The sequence below is a fragment of the Varanus komodoensis genome, unplaced genomic scaffold (assembly GCF_004798865.1).
Source record: "Varanus komodoensis strain SLA01 unplaced genomic scaffold, ASM479886v1 scaffold3, whole genome shotgun sequence".
In the NCBI taxonomy this organism is placed as follows: domain Eukaryota; kingdom Metazoa; phylum Chordata; class Lepidosauria; order Squamata; family Varanidae; genus Varanus; species Varanus komodoensis.
In genome coordinates this window covers 63,664,697-63,684,598 of record NW_025335761.1, presented here as the reverse complement: position 1 = coordinate 63,684,598, position 19,902 = coordinate 63,664,697, and the positions used below count along the sequence as shown (strand labels likewise).

Sequence of the window (19,902 nt, the reverse complement as noted above, 5' to 3'; positions counted from 1 at the left end):
TGCCCCCCCCCCAGCCCAGTGCCACCCGTGGCTCTTCCAAGCGATCCCATCTTCCCGAGTGCCTCCTGCAGCCTGGGTCTGCATCTACCCAGAAGCAAGCCTCAGTGCGGGGGGGCGGGCTGCTGGTGGGGCTTGTCAGAGTCCCCCCTCCTTTTCGGGTGCAGTTCCGAAATCCCATCTCCCCCCCCACCCGTGCAGTAATTCAGCCTATCCATCAACACGGGTTGCACGACCCCACGGGGCTGGGCACGGGCACGCGCCCCCACCCCACCCCCGCCGCGCGCGCGCGCGTTCGCCCGTGCCCTTGCTCACGAACCTTCGTGGTGGAAGCTCCTCACGGTGTTGGCGCGGCTGGTGGATTTCTCCGGGTACTGGAGGCCGCGGTCGTGCAGCGCTTCCTCCTCCTCCCCGGACTGCAGGCGATAGAGGTCCAGCATGTACGAGGGGATGACGGCGGCCGGGCCGGGCTGCGGCCGGCGGCGGAGGCCGAACATCTGGAGCAGGGTGGCCTCGAACCCGCGCAAGAGTTCATGGCTGGGGAAGGGGCGCCGCGGGGCCGCCGGGCCGCCGTCCCTGCCCCTGCTCTCCTGCCCGCGCTGCTGCTGCTGCTGCGGGTCCCCGGGCACCTTCTTCTTCCCAGGCTCGGTGGGTATCAGGCTGGCACGGTTGGCACCGCCGAGCAGCACTTGGCACAACAGAATGACCATCAGCATTCGGCTACCAGGCGTCATGGTGACTCTGGGGGGTTGGAATTGGAGGGGGCAGGAGGAAGGGAAGGGTGGAGGGGGCAGGAGAAGCAAGCAAGCAAACAAACAAGATTGGTCAGGGACGGCACCCGCACGCTTTTCTGCCTCGCTTGTTCCTTGGAAAGGGCGAAAACACGCGCGCACCCCAGCTGGGGGGGGGAGAAGCGGCCATGATGCAGGGCGCTCGTGGATTCACACCCGTGAAAGCGGGAGGGGGGCTCTGGCAGTAAAGGCCCCTTCCTTCCTTCCCCCCTTCTCTTTGGATGCCTCTGCTTATCTGCCCAAGGATCTTCGTTAAAAGAAAGTAAACTTAAGTTAAACGCGCCATCATGAGAACCGCTCCTAGCACGCGCGTCTAGCTGCAACATGGAAATCCATCCTTGGCGTCTCTTTCGTCCGCTTCGTACACGCGACCCATCCATCCTCCGAAGCGGCCCTCTCTGCTTTCGAGGGCGAGGCGCTGCGTGTCTGAATCGGCACGGGGGGTCGGGGCTGCGGCGCTGAAGCCTGGTTTCTGGCGAGCCCACTCTGCGCGGAAAGGCCCTCCAAAGTCACCCGGCGAGGCTTGGTCGGCAGCGCGCCCTCCCGGCTCGGGCTCGCTGCTCCTGGGTCCCGGGGAAGGGACCCAGTCGGTCCGCGGGGCTTGAGCGCGGCTGCTCCGGCGCCCCTCCGGAGAAACTGCTTCGTGGATCGCGGCGGCGGCGGGGACCGTGGGGGCTGGGGCGGCCCCCGCCCGCGCCTTCCAGCGACTCTCGCCAACATCTCCCGCACAAGAAGCGATGCACTGTTCAAGGGGCGGGTGGCGCGAGGGGTCGCGGGGGAAAGGACAAGCAGCGCAGCCCCATCCCGCAGATGCTTGCTCGGCAGCCAGTCCCTCTTTGTTACCCGGGGCTTACTCTCGAGTAAGCGCACGGGGGGCCTGCCCGCCAAGGACTTGCGCACGGCGAAGAACTTCGCGACAAAGTTGGTCGTGCACCATAACAAAAGACCTTCTCTCGCACACACGCACCCGCGCGCGCACACACAATCCCGCGCACACACAATCCCGCGCGCACGCACGCACGCGCGCACGCTCCGGATCCCCCGCGCAGCGCGATGTTCGCGGCGCGGCGAGTCGCGAGGAAGAAGGAAGCTCTACTCACTGACAGAAAGCAAGGCAGGTAGAAACAGCCCATGGTTCTTGACAGCCAGTGTGGAGCAGCCCCGTGGAAAAGCTCGCGCGGGGATCCGGGCTCGGGCCGGAGGAGAGGCGCTCGCTGCTCCCGCGCGGCCGGCTGCTCGGGCGGCTGGCGGGCTGGCGGGCGGGCGGGCGGGCTGGCCGGCTGGCGGGCTGGTGGCTGCGCGATCGCCCGGTCCTCGCGCCGCGAAGTGGCTCCTGGAAAATGAATATATTTGAATATAATAAAACTCCCGAGCTGGCCGCCCGCTGCTTTTCTTCCAGCTCCGCGGTGAGTCACGTGGATGCGAGAAGTCACTCCTCGCGGCGCCCTGTCAATCAGCGCCCGCGCCCCGCCCCCCGCCCCCCCCGCCCCGGGATTCGCGAGGGGATGTCCCACCCCTCGGCCGCCGTCAATCTGCCCGGCGCCCGCCCGCCCGCGCCTCCGAGGGACGCCGCTGCGGGCAGCCCGGCCGGGGCGCGCGCCCCTCCGGCCCCCCGAGGGCGCCTCCCGCGGCCCGGCCCGAGCCTGCCTTGCAGCAGCCCCACGGACCCGCCCCGGGGCCGCGGGAACCGCCGGCCCCCGGAGACGGGCCGCTGTCCGCTAGCCGCGAAGCCAAGGCAGGGTCCCCGCGGGCATCCCTCGGCGTCGTGCGAACCGGGGGCCAAGGAGGCGGGGGTCACGCCCGCCCTGTGAGTGCCGACCTGCCGGCCTCCCGATAGGTCGGGCTGCAAGTGCCGTTCTCTGTGGGGAAGGTGGGAGCTGCAGTCGGGCTCCTTTGCGGGGGGCCGGGGGCGCGGAGCTGGCCGGAATTCGGCGGGGCCCTGAGGACCCCACACGGCCCGGCTCCCCAAGCCTGGCTGGACTGGCATCTGCTCAGAGGAGAGCAGACCCTGTCAGTGCTTCCCCACACGCAGCCGCTTATGGGTCCCTGGAGCCAGGCCAGGGGACTCGCTGCCGTGTCTGCCGGCCCCCCTGAATCCGCCCCCTCGCACAGGGCCCCATAACGCACCCCGCGGTTGGGCCCCCTTGGACAGGGAGAAGGCACGCTCAGCTCCCGCCTGGCGTCCAGCAAGGAGATTCTTGGAGGCAGAATCCAACCTGCTTTGCACACAGCCAGCCTGGCAGACGTGCTTCTTGGGGACCCCACGTCCGCTCCCAGGCCCCACCTGGGACGTGGCGGGCCACGCGTGGCTTCGGGCCACTTAGGCTCTGAAGGCTACCGGCCTGCAGGTGAAACGCCCCTTTTCCCACCACGCTTTGCTTCCAGTTTCAGCTGCAGAGGCCTTCTGGGAGAGCTGCCAGCGTCACGTGTGGTGGGGGATGCGTGGGAGGGCCCCCTGCTCCCCGTTGCTGACGTCACAAGCACAGGCCAGTGGGCCCTTTCATCACCCTCTTCCAAAGAGATCCGGACTGTGCTAGGGTAAGAACCAAATTTTCCTGCTGCAACAGCAGAGGGTGAGAAATACTGTGGGAACCCCTGACCACGCTCGAAAGAGAGTGATTCTAGTGCCGCCTGCACGTGTGTGACGATGAGCCTCACAACACCCTTGTGAGGCGAGCCGGCATTATCATCAACCCCAGGCTGGAGGTGCTGAGCCGAGACTGGTGGCTCAATCGGGCGCAGCGGCAGGCTGATGCCTCTCGGACAAGCCGAAGGAGGCGCGAAGACCTCGGTGGAGCCCCAGGAGAATGGGGGCTGGGGCGGGGGCGGGGGCGGGGAGGAGGCTGCCCAAAAGTAGAGGAAGCTCTTTACTGGGGGTTGAGGGAAAGGGGGTGAGGCCAGGCAGAGGAGTGGGCTGTGCCGGGAATGCCGGGGGGCTGGATCTGGCCCCTGGCTGGAGGTCCTGCTCTCTGGGTGTGGTGAACATGGCACAGAGGTGAGATTTGCCATGGGGATCCGTACGCCAAGAACAGCTCTGGCTGTTCCTAGGACTCCAGGAGGGATTCCAGGAGGGAAGCACAGCTAGCATCCTGGTCTCGGGAATGCCCCGGGAGCTCCCAGGCCTGAGCCTTTCGGGGGAGGCAGGTCGTTTGGTGCAGGTTTGCCACTGAGGGTTGCTCAGCCTTCCCCAAGCTGAGGAGCACTGGATGTGTTGGACTACAGCTCCCATCATGGATGGTCACATTGGCTGGGGATGCTTGCAGTTGGAGAACAGATCCAGAGGGCCCCTCGGGGAAGGTTGTATTCCCTGTGCAGCTGAATCCTTACTGGGCATCCACTTAATACTCAGTCTTAGCAGCCAACTTCCTACAAATTTATTATGATTCATGTAATCATTATAACATTTGTATCCTGTCTTATTTTTCTCTTGCAGGGAACCCAAGGCAAGTAACATGACCCTCCTCCACTCCATTTTATCCTCACAAAAACAGCAGCAGCAACAACAGCCCTGTGAGGAAGGTTACCCTGAGCGCCAAGGACTGGCTCTGTCATTCAGTGAACGTCATGAACTTCCGGCCTCCACCATCACAGCGCGTGGGCGACCTCGGATCACGCTATTTGACGCAGAATATTACTGGGAACTAATATGGAACAATTACAGCTCCAGTATCTTTCATAATTAATCAGTGACATCAACCCAGTTTCTAATTTCAGTAGGCTAAAAAGGTGCCCCAATCAACTGTGTGGCAGAGCATGTGTGTTCTCGGAATTGTTTAATTTTTTAAAGCACAAATGCTTAAAACAGTGCACACCCATTGTGCTGGAAGCAAAGGCTTCTGCTGATCCTCTCTCCTTTCCGCTTTTTTCTTGGGAGAGAATGCATTTGTGCCTCGTCTGAAAACCAAGCGAATTATGTTCTTGGCGCAGAAATATCATTTACCTTTAAGCAAATATATACACGTTTAATCAACTGATTAAGTTAATAAGGGCTATAGGGCAGTGTCTCGTTCCAGCTCCAACCTCGGCAAAGCTTTCTACTGTCAGAAGCGCCCCCAGTGGCCGCCTCGCAGCCTGCCCAGCTCCCTCAGTGCTCCCGTGACTCCAAGACCCATCTTGGAGCCAGGGCTGAAGGAGGAGGTAAGAAGCGAAGCAGCACCATCCCGTGAAGACTCCTGGAGGGTCTTTCGCTCCTCTGCTCACAAGCTGATGTTAAATATTCAGGGGGCAACCCTTTCGAAGTGTAGACCGAAAAATGGCCTACAGAAATCCCTGGGTGGGGCATGCTGGGAGTCGTAGTCCTCCTTTCTGCCTAAACATCCACAGACTTGCGCCTCAAGTTGGTTGGGACCCAAAATCTGTAGCAACGCCTAATGCCTGTTCTTCACGATCGTCTGCCAAGGCTTTTCTCCACGTGACTCACGCTGGCTGAGGCAGACTGGGGGTCGCAGGGCACCTCTTCTGCCTCATCTTGCAAACGCATGCCCTAAATTTGGTTGTGTGAATGCCCCAAGACGCTGAGTTATCACAATCATAGGCAGCCTCCCAGGAGGCACTACAGGAAACCTCTACCAACGCCGTAGGTAGCGCTCCAACCTCGGAAGGTTTTCCCAACGCAGGAACTTCTCTGGTGGGAACCTTCCCTGAAGTTGGAACCTGAACCCTGCACATTGCTTAACAGTTTTCTTACTGGAGTTTTAAGATCTTGCCATTAACCGCTTGGACTGCGCGGCTGAGGACGAGCACCCGAGTCTGAGCAAAGGTGTGCAGAGATGGGCGAATGACGGAACGAGTCGCACCCAGGAGGGGCAGCGTCCAGTCTTCCCACCCCAGTGCGCTTGTGCTCATCTCGTTGCAGCTGCAGGACCCACAACTAGCACAGTGGGGAGTTAGGGCTGCCGAAAGCATGGCCTGGAAATGATCGGAAACGCATGTTCCCAGGTGGGGCCAAGTCAGGAACACCTTTCCGTGTTGGCTCTGCTGACCGGCACCGTTCCAGACAGGTGCATTTCCGCTCGCTTGTGGATGCTTCCCGAAGTGCATGGTGGCATCCCACTGGTTGAATCTGCTGCAGTGACGCCATTCCAGGAATGGGTTTGGAGCTGAAAAGCTTCTCTTCAGGGACATATTCCATCCTTAGCCTATATGCTGGTGAAAGCAACGCTGCAGGAGTTGTCATCGTTTCGTTTAGTTTGGTTTTTTGGTGGGTTCAGTGTTAGGGTTGGAAGTCCTGGATCTCAGCACTTAAGCTAATATGCAGAAAATATATATTTAATTTTCCATGCCTTAGATCTTAAAAAAGAAGCATCTCAGCTCAGGACACCATCATCTGAGAAGGACTGAAAGAAACAAACACAATTTTGGGGAAAAGTCCTGTCCTTTTTTTTAAGGATGCTTACAAGGGAATGAGTGAAAAGGGCAAATAATGAGATTTCAGCTTTGATCCAGGATTTCAGGTGGAATGTCCTCATCCCAGCCACTTTCCAACCTCCATGTTCTCTTTTTTCCAGAATGGGTTTCCTGTAATTCTCATAAAACTTTGCTACCTGCGTAAAGAACAGACCTTTTCTGATCTCTTTATGCTCAGCTGAGAGTCCTTTGCACAATCCAATCACTGGCAGAATCAAGAATTTTTCCTCCCCCGCCCACCCACCCCAGACTCAAATAGGATTAGAAACTTAATCGCCCCAAGTGAAGTAAGGCAAACTTACTGGCTGCTTCCCTTTCACAGGAACACATTTTTAAAAGAAAGTGGGGGAAAGGAAAAGAGCAAGAAACAAAAATTCACACGGGCTCAGTTTGTCTAATAACCTTTACTTTAAAAATGTAATCACTGGCTAAAGTCCTTCATTTACAAATGCATTTGAAAGGTGGGCTCTACTAGAGACACTCAACACTTTCTGCATTATTTTGCAATGCAGAAACGGGGACCTAGCGCAAATCGGAGCTGCCATTGAACGGGCTGGTAGTCCCATTTGGGACCACGCCACTTCGGAAGTCACCTGGAATTTCCCTCCCAAATAACCAACAACCTGCGCTATGCAACCCAGCCCAGCATTTCTGGAAGAAAGGCTCTGTGTACCTGGCCCTTGATATTTCCCAGGCACCTTATTTGGGGGAGCAATCAGAATCACCCTCCCGCACCCCATCCGTAGACCAAAGCCGCATAACTCTACCAGCCGGAGCCTGGCAGCAGCAGCGGCACCGCCTGTTTCCAGAGCTCAGCGACAAGCAGTTCTTGCACGGCCAGAATGGTGTTGCCCCTCAGAGGCAACGCAGCGGAAGGCTTGCGAACACCTCCAGGTCTGCAGAACTACACAAATCTTTGGGGGTGGGGGGATTGCAAAGCATTGCAAAGAGAACGGAGTGCATTCAGTGTATACAGGTAGCTGACGGGCTGTTGGGAGGAAAACAACATTGGGTGGGGGTTAGGGGGTAAGACTAGATGGCCCGGAGGCCCCCTCTGACTCGCTCTGTTTCTACTATTGCCCTCTCCAAGGAATCTGGCCTTCTTGTAATGCATCTGAAGGATGGCAGCTTCGGTTTCCTCATTTCTTCCTTTCAGGGCAAGTTCTGGCTTGATATGACCCACTTGTTCATCTCTCTGTCTCTCCAGGATGTCTCTCCAACACCATGTTTTTGACCAAGACAGGTATTACTACCACTCTGTATGACTCTGGTGCTCCTGCAACTGGAGTCTTGTGTCCACTTCTGGGCTCCAAATTACAGGAAGGATATAGCCAGGTTGGAGTCAGTGCAGCGTAGGGCCACAAGGTTGGTGGCCGGTTTGCAGGGGATGCCGTATGAGGTGAGACTAAGGGAACTGGGTCTCTTCAGCCTGGAGAAGAGGAGACTCCGAGGGGATCTGTTGGTGACATGCAGGTACATGAGGGGATGTCACACGGAGGTGGGGAGAGACCTGGTCTCCCCTGCAGAGGAAGGCAGGATGCGCTCCAACGGAGCAAAGCTCAGGGAGCCAAGGTTCAGTTTGGATGCCAGGAAGCACTTCCTGACAGTCAGGACCCCGAGGGTGTGGAATGGGCTTCCATGGGAGGTGGTTGAGGCCCCATCGGTGCGGGTGTTCAAGGATAGGCTGGACATGCACATGGTGGGCATGTCGTGAGCGGAGCCAGCTGGAGCCGGGGGTCAGACTAGATGGCCTGGGAGGCCCCTTCTGACTTGCTCAGTTTCTATATTTTGAATGCATCTGTTTTTCTCACTGCTTTCTTCACTGCCCAGACATTGTGACTGGGAGTACAAGAGTGTGGCTGATACTGGCCTTCCTCTCTTGAGAAAGATGACTCTTTCTCGGTCCTCCATCGCTGCCCTTCCCAGTGCCAACCGTCCATTCCTTTGAATGTCTGGCTGAGGCAAGGTATGCAAAATCTTTCACCATTAAAACAGCATAAAACAATACCCAATGCAACAATCCACAATGTATTATTTTATACCATTTTAATGTTGTTAATTGTATTATATATAGATTTATGTAAACTACTGGACAGCCTCCAAAGCCCAGAGGAACAGAAGTAGCTAAAACAAACAAAACACAGTTCAGCAAAATACATTCAGTATTTACAGTTGTCTGTGAAACCTGCTTGGGGAAAGCTGCTCCATTTTCCTAGCATCCCTTCCAACACTCCCTTGCTGCTGGCCTATGGGCACCGCCGACACTTCCCACACCTGCGGGACATGCACTTTGGTTCCACCTCTCCCTGCACCGACTCTGAGGACCCCAACCCCAATTATCCCCCTCCCCACATCCTTCGCCAGAGCTGGCCTGGCTGCAGACAGCAGCTGCTGAGGAGCTGGGCAGGGGGAGGCCCTGCACCCCTCCTGCCAGAGGGATCCGGTGGGCAGCTGGTTGGCCACCATGCGTACGGGGTGCTGCACTGGATGGACCTTGGCTATGTTCTTACATGTCCACCTTTGGGCTGCACAGCTAAATGCAGCTCGAAAAGCATTTGGATTAGACGTCACAATCGCATTCTGGGTTGAGTGTTCTCGTCTCTAAGTACATTCAAGGAGAGAAGGGACCTCAACTTGGGAGCAGAAGCCAGCCATGACCAGAATGCAGAGTCTAAAAATGTTGCTGATAAACTAAGTAAGTGGAAAGCTATAACCCAATTCCGCCCGCCACCCCGTTTTGCATATTTCGGATGGGGCCGCGCATCCTCCCCATGCCCGATTCCCTTGATCTGCCTTGCCTGGCTCCTTGGTCGGGTTTTTGTTTTTTGAGGTTGGTGCAGCTGTTCAGAATTTCAGCCTAAATATTCTTCCGGGCTGTATCCTTCGCCATTTCCAGGAGATAATAAGTAGCTTCAGAGGATGAAATGCACATTCCTGATGTTCCGAAATAGCAGTTGGCAGAAAGAGTGAGCGAGACGAATCCGCCTGGAAGGCACTGCGCACGGCCCTTATTCCTGAAGGGAACCGCTGCATCTTCTCACAACTCTTGCCCCCACAAGATTTTGGCCCATCCGGTCTGCGATTCGGATCAGAAGATCCCCCATGGATCTGTCGAGTGATGGGTGCTCCTTTTAGGGACGCCGCCAAGGCTTTGGGCCGCTCGCGATGACTCCGGCTCTGGCGCATGTGAGCAGGGCCTCTTTCAATGCTCCGTGGCCAAAGTTACCACTTTCCATGAGCCAAGCCACAAACCACCCAAGGGACTGACATCTGCCTCCAACTGTTCGTGGTCTCCTGCGAACCCACCAGAGTGGAAGGAGGCAGAGGGGCGGCACGACAGGCACAAGATCCCGTTCAGAGATGGGTGGCTGACCTGCTTGTGGCTGCCCATTTAAATATTTAAGGCCAGGAGCAGGAGGGATCACGGGGGGCGGCGGGGAGATCCAGTCAGGGCCGGATGGTGCTTTTCACGCTGCAGACGGTGCTCCGTACATCCCATTTGGAAGCAGCAGGGAATGAACGCAGCTCCAAAGTGCTGAGTCTTGGTGTTCAGATGACCTCCATCTCATCAGCCTGGGTCATCTTACATCATTTTGCTTTAGTAAGATGGTCAGTCTAGATGGCCGGGGGGTCCCTTCTGACTCGTTCCCTTTCTATGTTTCTATTTCCAGTGATGAGCTTCTGTGTTTATTATCATATCTTTTAACTTTTTATTTTCTAAAGCATTTACACACACATTTCAATAGAGTAAGTGGTATCTAAATTAAGGTTCTAACCCCCTGCATGTTTCACCAGAAAATAAGCTCTACAATTTCCAGCCGGCCCACCTCTCTCTCCCCCAGAATTCTTCGGGCCAAAGCACAGAGTGGCCCTCTTCTGGCCCCCCCAAAACAATTTCTTCAGTGCCTCCTTCCAGCACTGGAGGCCACTGGATTATGGCAACATGAAACCGGACATCACAAAATAGATCAGCTGTTTGCCGACAATAGCTTTGCATTTCATAAAGCATTCCTAATATTTTCAAAAACGAGCTGACACCTGCAGTTCTGTAGACCATGTGGGCTAAGTGGCATTTCATCACGGCGGATCTCTTCCTGACCAGCTAGAGAAGGAAAGACCATTTCTGACCTTCCAGTTCCTGAGGAACCCACCTCTGAGAGGAGCAACCTGATTGGCTGATGGACATTCGAAGCAAACCCATTTTGGGATGGGAGTGACCCAGGTCTTCACCCAAGGTCAGAATGCATAGTTACTGTGCCATGTCATAATCATGAGTTTTCCATCCCGATCCCGTTGGGCCAAATTGTTTTGGGATTCTGGCCAGCCAATCTGGGAGAGGACCAATCTTGCTTGGTAGTTAATATAGTTGCTGCTCTGGGACTGTTATACCTAAAAGATGTGCTGATCAGGTGGGTGACACTGAGCCAAGAAGAAGGATTAGTTCTGTTCTTTGTTCTGCCTCCTTCTCCGACCACCATGGTGTGTGTCACACAACTAGTTGTTGTGTTCACTCTTTCCTCCGTCTCAGGCAGTAAGACCTTACGCTTGCGGAGTTGTGAACTTGCGCCACTATTCTATGTTTCAAGGACTGTATTACCTCAATGTTAATGACATTAATATAACTCATATACTATTAACTGCCCAGAAAGGCTCAGCTGTTGGGGGGTAAAAAGAAAAATAAAAGAAATAGATAAATAGATAAAACTCCATCTCTGGTATTAAGTCTTCAGGGCATTTCGTATCCCTGATCCTGTGCCATTTCACATGTCTTGACACATTTGTTTAGTCTCAAAGTTGTGCCCAACCCATCACAGCCCCATGGACTGCATCCCTCCAGGCCCTCCTGTCCTCCACCATCTCCCAGAGTCCACCCAAGCCCACACCCACCGCCCCAGTGACCCTACCCAGCCCCCTCATCCTCTGCCGTCCCCTTCTCCGTTTGTCATCTATTGTTCCCAGCATCAGGCTCTTCTCCAGGGAGTCCTTCCTTCGCATTAGGTGGCCAGAGTATTTGAGTTTCACCTTCAGGATCTGGCCTTCTAGAGAGCAGTCTGGGTTGATCTCCTCTAGGACTGACCAGTTTGATCGCCTTGCGGTCCAAGGGACTCGCAGGAGTCTCCTCCAGCACCACAATTCAGAGGCCTCAGTCCTTCGGCGCTCAGCCTTCCTTATGGTCCAGCTTTCACAGCCATACATTGCAACTGGGAAAACCATCACCTTGACTGTACGCACTTTTGTTGGCAGGGTGATGTCTCTGCTTTTTAGTATGCTGTTGTTGACAGGAAAAGACATTTTGTTGTTGCTAGTTGTGAAGTCGTGTCCGACCCATCGCGACCCCAAGGATAACATTCCTCCAGGCCTTCCTGTCCTCCACCATCCCCCAGAGCCCACCCAAGCCCACACCCACCATCCCAGTGACCCCCTCCAGCCACCTTATCCTCTGCCCTCCCCTCCTTCTTTTGCCATCTATTGCTCCCAGCATCAGGCTCTTCTCCAGGGAGTCCTTCCTTCTCATTCGGTGGCCAAAGCATTTGAGTTTCATCTTCAGCATCTGGCCTTCTAAAGAGCAGTCAGGGTTGATCTCCTCTAAGAATGAATCCTAGGGAAATCCAGTCTTTCCACATCCCAGTCCTTCCAGATACCCAACAAGTTTCTATGTCCGCTCCACCTCCATGGCGCACCATGTTCTTGGCATCTCCCTCTTATCCAAACAAGACAACATCTCTTTGAGAACCGGGAGAAAATACAGTGGAGAGGTTGCATTTCTTAATCTGAAGAGGTTGCATTTTTTAATCTTGGCAGGATTTAAAAGGTGCTTAACATGCACAAGTCCAGAGTAAAAGATAAGGAAGAATTTCATCTGCTATAGCATAGAGGCCTTTCCTTGTTTTTATCCTACTCTTGCGTGACACAAGAACCTCGTGTCCTCTTTCGTATAATTGTACTCAAATTATGCAAGCAAGAGAGGACCTGATCGGCTCTGCAGAGCTGCCTCGGAGGTGTCCGTACAAGACTGCTCTTGCATTGTCTTGCACAATAATTGGTTCTATGGCTCCTCTCACCATTTTTCTGGCCATTCCAAATCTGGCCGGGACTGTGACACAGAATCATGGCAGCTTGCTAATACTACTCGGGGCTTGTAGGGGTTTTTCTCCTGAAATGCCCCCTGAACCTTAAGCGATGCAGCTTTAGACTGTCCCAATGCCAAATGCAACCCTGCAGATAATTATATGGAATATGCTATTTGGAGAAATGCCTTTATTTCATTTTTCCTCCTGAACTTGCTGCATTTCCTAAGCAATGATGGACTTTCTGTTGAATGCACTGGCACTTAATCTCACTCTAATAATCTCTCAAAATGCATCCATTCCGTATTTATTTATTTAAAGGCTGTATATTCCGTCCAAAACGAAAAGTCTCTGGGTGGCTTACAACAAACAAACAAAACAAAACGCAGCTTATCATCCCAAAAGAGGAGCTGCATCAGAGGACAAAAGAGGATGCCTATTTGCATAATATTTCCATATGCACTTTTGGAATTTAGTATTCTTATTTAAATAGAAATACAACATCCTGAGGAGTAGACCCGCAGCCCTCCCTGTTAAACTTGCTGTCCAAATGCTGAGTGGGGACTGGCCGCAGACCTTGTGGATTAGTCTCTTCTCACCTGGAATTCTACAGAGAGCTCTTCAAACAAAACTCTCCTTCGGAAGAAAAGCCATTTATTTATTTATATTTATATGCTGCTCCCACAGCCCAAGGGACTCTCTGGGTGGCTTACAATAAAAATGAAAACAACAACGACAGAACCAATAACAGCAATAAAATAAAAACGATAAAAGCAACAGTACAGAAGTCAAATCCATTAGGAATATAGACATTGATATTCAAGACGAAAGGTCAGAGCAAGCATGTAGCAATAAATTTAAGCAATGTTAAAAACCAAACTGGCCTGTGAAATAAGCAGGTCTTTACCTGGCACCAGACAGTGAGCAATGATGGTGCCAGTCGCATCTCCCTGGGGAGGGAATTCCACCAGTGGGGTGCAGTCAGGAATTGGCCAGGTAGCAGAGCAAGTCAGATGTGAATTAGGTTGCATGAATCAAGAGGACTCTTTAGTATATGAATAACATTTCCCTTGCAATGCGTGGCTGTGAGAGCTGGACCATAAGGAAGGCTGAGCGCCAGAGGATTGGGGCCTTTGAACTGTGGTGCTGGAGGAGACTCCTGCGAGTCCCTTGGACCGCAAGGCGATCAAACTGGTCAGTCCTAGAGGAGATCAACCCTGGCTGCTCTTTAGAAGGCCAGATGCTGAAGATGAAGCTCAAATGCTTTGGCCACCTAATGAGAAGGCAGGACTCCCTGGAGAAGAGCCTGATGCTGGGAAGGATTGAGGGCAAAAGGAGAAGGGGACAGCAGAGGATGAGGGGGCTGGATGGGGTCACTGGGGCAGTGGGTGTGGGCTTGGGTGGACTCCGGGGGATGGTGGAGGACAGGAAGGCCTGGAGGGATGCTGTCCATGGGGCTGTGATGGGTCGGGCACAACTTTGTGACTAACAAGAACAACATTTCTGGTTAAGGACATGTCCATTAGGTACACAAAATCCAGGCACTAGGAGAAAACAGTACAAAAAGCATTTTCAAGGACACTCAAAGCCCCCCCAAAGCTCACCATTTGGCAGGAACCGTATTTAAATTCTCAAACTTCTGGACAATCCAAACTTAAGATTAGAAATCTGAAACCTGGAGAGAAAGTAAAGCCGCCCCAGGGCTAAGCAAAGGGGTGTTGCACCAAGCTATTTGTGCAGGTCCCCGGCCACGTCCGAGCGTGGTGCCTCCGAGGCTCGTGGCTCTTGTTTCCACGCACAGAGCAGAGGAAGAAACGCGCGAGGAGAGGAGGGGGAAGGGGAAGGTGGGCGGGGGGGGGAGCGCGAAGCAGAGAGAGCCGCGAGGGGCAGAATGGGCGGCAGTGTGCCTTTCGTGCAGCGCAGGGCAAGCGCTCACAGGTCCCGCTTCGTATTCTGAGCATCCTTTTTTTTTCAATGCACGGCTGTGAGAGCTGGGCCATAAGCAAGGCTGAGTGCCGGAGGATTGGGGCCTTCGAATTGTGGTGCTGGAGGAGACTCCTGCGAGTCCCTTGGACCGCAAGGCGATCAAACCGGTCAGTCCTAGACGAGATCAACCCTGACTGCTCTTTAGAAGGCCAGATCCTGAAAATGAAACTCAAATACTTTGGCCACCTGATGAGAAGGAAGGACTCCCTGGAGGAGAGCCTGATGCTGGGAACAATAGATGGCAAAAGGAGAAGGGGACGGCAGAGGATGAGGTGGCTGGATGGAGTCACTGAAGCAGTCGGTGTGAGCTTGAGTGGACTCCGGGGGAGGGTGGAGGCCAGGAAGGCCTGGAGGAGTGTTGTCCATGGGGTCGCGGTGGGTCGGGCACGACTTGGCCACTAGCAACCACTTTGCAATTTTCCTCCCACTTCTGCACCCTATTTTGTATTTGGGGGGGGGGGGGGGGGGCAGGGATGTACCAATTCCAAGCTTTGCTTCTAAGGCCCCAGTGGGATTCAGGAGCTGCCTTCCCTGCAAGCTGCCCCTTTGCAGGACGGGCCGCCCAGGCCTTATCAGCAAAGCAAGCCAGCGCTCTTCTGCCTGCCCCCACCCCCGGCTGAAGCTGGGAATGTTTTTGCGAAAAGTGAGGCAGGAGGAGCAGAAAAGCAGCCCGGGGCATGCTTCTGGGTGTTCTCAAGTCTTTAAATGCCACTTCTTAGAGAGTTAAAGATCTAGATGGCTGGCTAAGAGGGATGATAAACCATCGCTCCTTCGCAGCTGGGGATCTGGCGTGTCATTTACCAAAACATGGAATGCACTTAACGATGTCAAGGGAGGTGGGGGGGGGGGGTGCAGCGCTGCAGGCAGGAGGGCCCTGGTGAAGCAAGGCCCTCCAGAGAAAGTCCGCGCATCTAATCATTAGCCACACACAGGCAACCGAAGCAGTGCGCCACGTTTCCGCATTTTTCTTTGCCCCCTTGTCGTCTTCTCGAGGGGGCTCGCCATCTCGCTCCGCACTCCCTTTGCTCTCAGTCTCAACTTCACGGGGAGTAAAGAGCACAAGGAAAGCCCACGGAGCCTACGAGGAGCCACCCTCTCAGAGGGCGGCTGTGTGTCTTCCTTACAGGGGAGAGTCCTCCATTTGAAGGGCTGCCGGAGGACTGCCTTCTCTTCCGAGGGGGTCCTCTTTTTGAAGCGCTGCCCAGTCCATGCCTCCTTCAGTCCTAACCATCCAAAGGGAGAGCTAGGCCTTTCCTGCTGCAACAGCTCAGGGAGGCTAGAAGGACGGGCCACCCGTCTTCAGGAAGATGAACTGTATTTCCGCTTCTATTGTCATTCTGGTTTCTAAAGCTGCACCCGGACATGTGAATTTGCACGTGGAAACACTGCGCAAAGCGGTGTCCATCTGGCCCTCTTTTTTGGCAAGCTGAGTGCCCAGTGGGGCCAACATCTCTTTGGAGTGGCTCGTGAAGAGGAATCCCATTAGCCGCAGCCTCTCCTCCTGCCACAAAGAGTCCCTGTGGTCAAATCCTGTATCCCTGTCAAATTAAAACACCCCCAAATGGAAATTGCCGGGAGGTGGTTTATCTGTCACTCGGCATCTTGGGCAACCGCTGCTTCAACTTCTGAGTCATGGAGGAGAAATGTCTGCAAAATTAGCCTCGAGTGACCCTGGGTGCATGATAGACATCTCCTTCTTCTTGTTTCGCACTGAAAACGCCCAGCCCCATTCTGCAATTGGTGAGCGGTGGGGGATTTATTGCACCTTGCTAGTCCAGGATCATTCACCCAAAAGCGCACAATGGAATTAAAACTGCTTTGAAACCAAATCCAGTGACCAAGTCCTGGAACTATCATGCATCTGATGCCTCCAAGAGGGAGCAGGGCAGAGGGAGAGGAAGAGGAACTGAAATGCCCTTTGGATCCGGCACAAATGCCCGCCCAGCCTCCTCCCTCCCTCCTCCTCCTCTTGGGGACAGGTTGGGGGCGACTGGCAGGGCTCTTTCCGCGGTGGCAGCAAAGCCAGGGGAAAGGAATTGGCCTTCGGAGTCCCAGCACTGAGGCTGGAGGACCCCGTGCCCCCCTCTCCGGAATGAGCCTGCGATTCCATGTGGAACATCCCAAGTGGCTTGGTTACAGTGGCTTGCTGGAGCTGTTCTCTTGGACAGCTCTCCCCCGTGCACAGAATGGTACATTCCCAAGGTTCTTTGGCAGGGAAAGGGGTTTGAAACTGGCGTGGGAGAGATGGAGCAGGTTAATCCGGAGGTGGAGGATGGGAAAACAAGGTGGGCTTCCTCAGCCAAGCGCCTGTAGGACAAGGGCTCTGAGCAGGTTGGAGGAAGGACCGGCAGCCCGTGGGCCTCCTCTGGGCTGCAGCGCTCCCCGGTCCCACCGAGGAAGTTCTCCGAGACTGGCAGAGCCCTCCCACCAGGGAGGCTTTGGCCCCATCTCCAGTGTCCAGGGCTCCAGCTGACATGGTCGCTCATTGTCTCCTGCCCCCAGTTGCTGCTGCTCAGGACCCACCCTGAGCTCCTGCATCCGGGCGTCTTTCTGACCCCTGGCGATCGCAGACGCTGCCAGGGGCTTTGGAGCAAGCCAGAATGTGCGGGAAAAGACTCAGCCCCTGCCAGCCTGCCCCTCAACCCATTTCCACTCGTACTGAAGCAAGCAATCAGACGTGCTTAAAGTTGCCGCAGCCACACTCAGCTGGGGGCCCTGTTTGGAAAAGGACGGCCCTGGGTGGGGGAGAGGCAGCAGGAGGACCCCTGTTGGAAGGGCTGCCCAGGCCAAGTCTGGCATAAAGGCAACGGGCCGAAAGGAGGGCAAGCAGGCAGAGGCCTTGAAGTTGCAGGGGTTCCCGGCCACCCTCTTCCTCACTGCAGTGAGATGCACCGCACTTCTATCTAAATTGACAGTTTTTCTTTCCAAAGTGTACAGAAACGTCATGCACATGAGTGACCACTTTTATATTCTTTGTCTGGTGCTGCGTTCCTCCCTTTGGCCTGCATGCATGGCCACCCTGCTCCAATCGGTCCGTCAGAGATGAAGGGCTGTCTTTCTCTTGGCTTTCCGGACTGCTTTTCTGGGAGGCTGGGAGTCGCCGAGAGTCCCCTGATGAGGGATGGTTAAGGAGAGCGGGGTGGTTGGTAGCAGGTAGGATCCCGGAGGAATCCGTCTTGAGGAGGGGGGTCCATTGGGTGCCCTGTGCTCCGCTCCGCTTTGAGGCAGCCCTGGGCCCGAGTCCCTGGCAAGCCTGCCCGGCGTTTGAGGGGCACACGCCCGGAATGGAATCCCATGCTCTTCCCAAGCTCCATGTGGGGCAGCTGCTCGGGCTGCTGCAACCACTGGGGAAGATGGCTGGTTGTGTGGGGCTCCCCAGGACTGGAGTCCTGTGCGATCGCCACAGAAGCAGCTGCTCCACCTGACGAGGAGGAAAGTCAGCGGCTGAGCATCTTTCCTCCTGTGAACTTTTGCAGACCTCCTTCGGTTCGGCCCACTTTGCAAGACCAGGCCAAGCAGGAGAAAAAGTCCACAAACGGAGGAAGGGTGGTTTCCTCCAGGTTCCTGGTTGGAGCGTCCTTTCCTTGCATAGAAACATAGAAACAGAGTGAGTCAGAAGGGGTCTCCCCGGCCATCTAGTCTGACCCCCCTCTAGTCTGCAGGAGGTTGCAGCTTCAATCCTCTGCACCTCCAAAGAGGAGGGCCAGGAAAAATCCTTTAGCAGCCCTGCAGAGCCGCTGCCGGTCAGTGCAAACAGTCCTGGGTTAGAGGCACCAGGGTCTGAACTAGCGCAGGCAGCTTCTTATCTGCATACATATGTCCCTACTGGGGCTTCTTTCAGAGCAGGCAAGCTTAATAAGATCGGGCAGTGTTTTCATTTCATGTTGGCTTCAGTTTGGGGTAGTATCTGACATTTCCGTGCAGTGGGCTTTCTAATCCTAATTCTGGCCCCGCCTGTTTGCTTTAGCCCTGCACCCCCAGGGAATGCAACACTCCCCCCCCCCCCCCCCCCAGATCTATCTTTCCCAGGTCAGAATTCAACCCTCAGGGTGAGAAAGGTTGCCCAGCCCACTCAGGAGGCATCACACGGAGCCAGCCTCCGGCTCGCTTGGCCAAAGGCATGTGAAAGATCTGGGGCGCAGCTGTGCTGGAGAAGGCCCCCTCACTTTGCAAGGCCCACAAAAGGACAACTTTGCGCAAATGCCATTGCTGGTCTAGGGCTGAGACTTTGCAAATGCAGCAGCCCATGAAACTTTCTTCTGGTCCAGTTCTGTTTTCTTTAGGCTTATTTCAGTTCAGCTCTTTGAAGGCTTCTGCGAACCATGAGCATGGCGGGACGACGCAAGTGTCCCATCCCCACCGCAAGCACTAAAACGCATTCCACGAACAAGCTCGGGAGAAGTGAGTCAGGGAGGACTTTGGTAAAACTGCCCCAGGCTTTAAAAGTGGTTTGAACTGAATTTTTATGGTGCTTTGAACATGCAGTTTTACTGTTTAATGTGACGATTTCTTATTGTGATTTGCTTCTATCTGCTGCTTTGCAAGGCAGGCTCTTGGCCGAGGTTTAAGGGTGGCACAGAAATGTGCTGATAAAGGGCAGAAAGCAGCTGTGCGGGTGTTCAGCTTCTGCTTGCCGAGGCACGTCTTCGAGAACAGCATCCTGTCTCTGCATAGCCGCTGGGGTTGATGGGAATCGTAGAAGAGCAGAGCTGGAAGGGGCCATGAAGGCCATTGGGTCCACCCCCTGCTGTTGCAGGACACCAAGTCACACCACCCCACTCAGGGGGCTGCCCAGTTTGTTTTTGAATGTCTCTGGTGTGGGAGAGCCCCCCACCTCTCTAAGCAGCTGGTCCCACTGCCCTTTTGGTCTGACAGCGAGGATGCTTTTCCCGAAGTTCAGCCTGAATCTGGGTTGCCGCAACTTGAACGGATTACTCCGTGTCCTGCACTCTGGCATCAGCAAGAAGAGATCTTGACCTCCCTCTTTGTGACTGCCTTTGAGGGACTAATGGCGGGGTAACATGTCCCCCTTCAGTCTTCTCTTCTCAAGGCTGAACATGCCCAGTTCTCCCAGTCTCTCCTCACAGGGCAGCATTTCCAAACCCCGGATCATTTCGTTGCCCTCCGCTGGACCCTTTCGAATGTTTCTGCATCTTTCTTAAAACTTGGGGCCCAGAACTGGGCACAGTATTCCAGATGGGGTCTGACTAGTGAAGAGTAGAGGGGAACCACTACTTCTCATGATTTGGAAGTAATATTTCTATTAATGCGTTGCAAAGTAGCATTTGCCCTTTTGGTGGCTGCAGCGCATTGATGGCTCATGCTTAGCCTGTTGTCCGCAATTACTCCGAGATCCTTTCCTTTTTCAGTTCCGTCGAGCCACGTATTCCCCCTCTTGTATCGATGCCTTTGGCTTCTTTTCCTGGGCGGGGGACTTGGCACTTGTCCTCACTGAATCTCGTTCTGTTGCCTTCAGCCCAGCGTTCGAGTGCACCACGAATGCCCTGGATCTTCATTCCGTCTTCCAGGGTGTTTGCTGTTCCACCCAGCCGTGTGCCTGGAGAGGCGGCCCGACACAGGGAGTCAGGTGTGGGGAGACGGGCTCAGGCAAGGGCAGGTGGTCCCAGCTGGCGCACACGGGGTAGCACCCCAGG

At 54.9% G+C, this 19,902-nt stretch overlaps 2 protein-coding genes across 2 annotated transcripts; one reads left to right on the top strand and one right to left on the bottom strand.

The window, feature by feature from the left end:
- Positions 1-308: 308 nt before the first annotated feature.
- BMP4 (bone morphogenetic protein 4) lies at positions 309-731 on the bottom strand. The gene has a single exon (XM_044436266.1). It carries the CDS (start codon positions 729-731, stop codon positions 309-311), a length of 423 nt encoding a protein of 140 aa, XP_044292201.1.
- A 1,562-nt stretch (positions 732-2,293) lies between these two features.
- On the top strand, positions 2,294-4,758 carry LOC123026528 (collagen alpha-1(I) chain-like). Its single transcript, XM_044436265.1, has 3 exons — positions 2,294-2,595; positions 3,174-3,326; positions 4,222-4,758. Exons 1-3 carry the CDS (start codon positions 2,294-2,296, stop codon positions 4,469-4,471), a joined length of 705 nt encoding a protein of 234 aa, XP_044292200.1. The 3' UTR covers positions 4,472-4,758.
- The last annotated feature ends 15,144 nt before the right edge of the window (positions 4,759-19,902 follow it).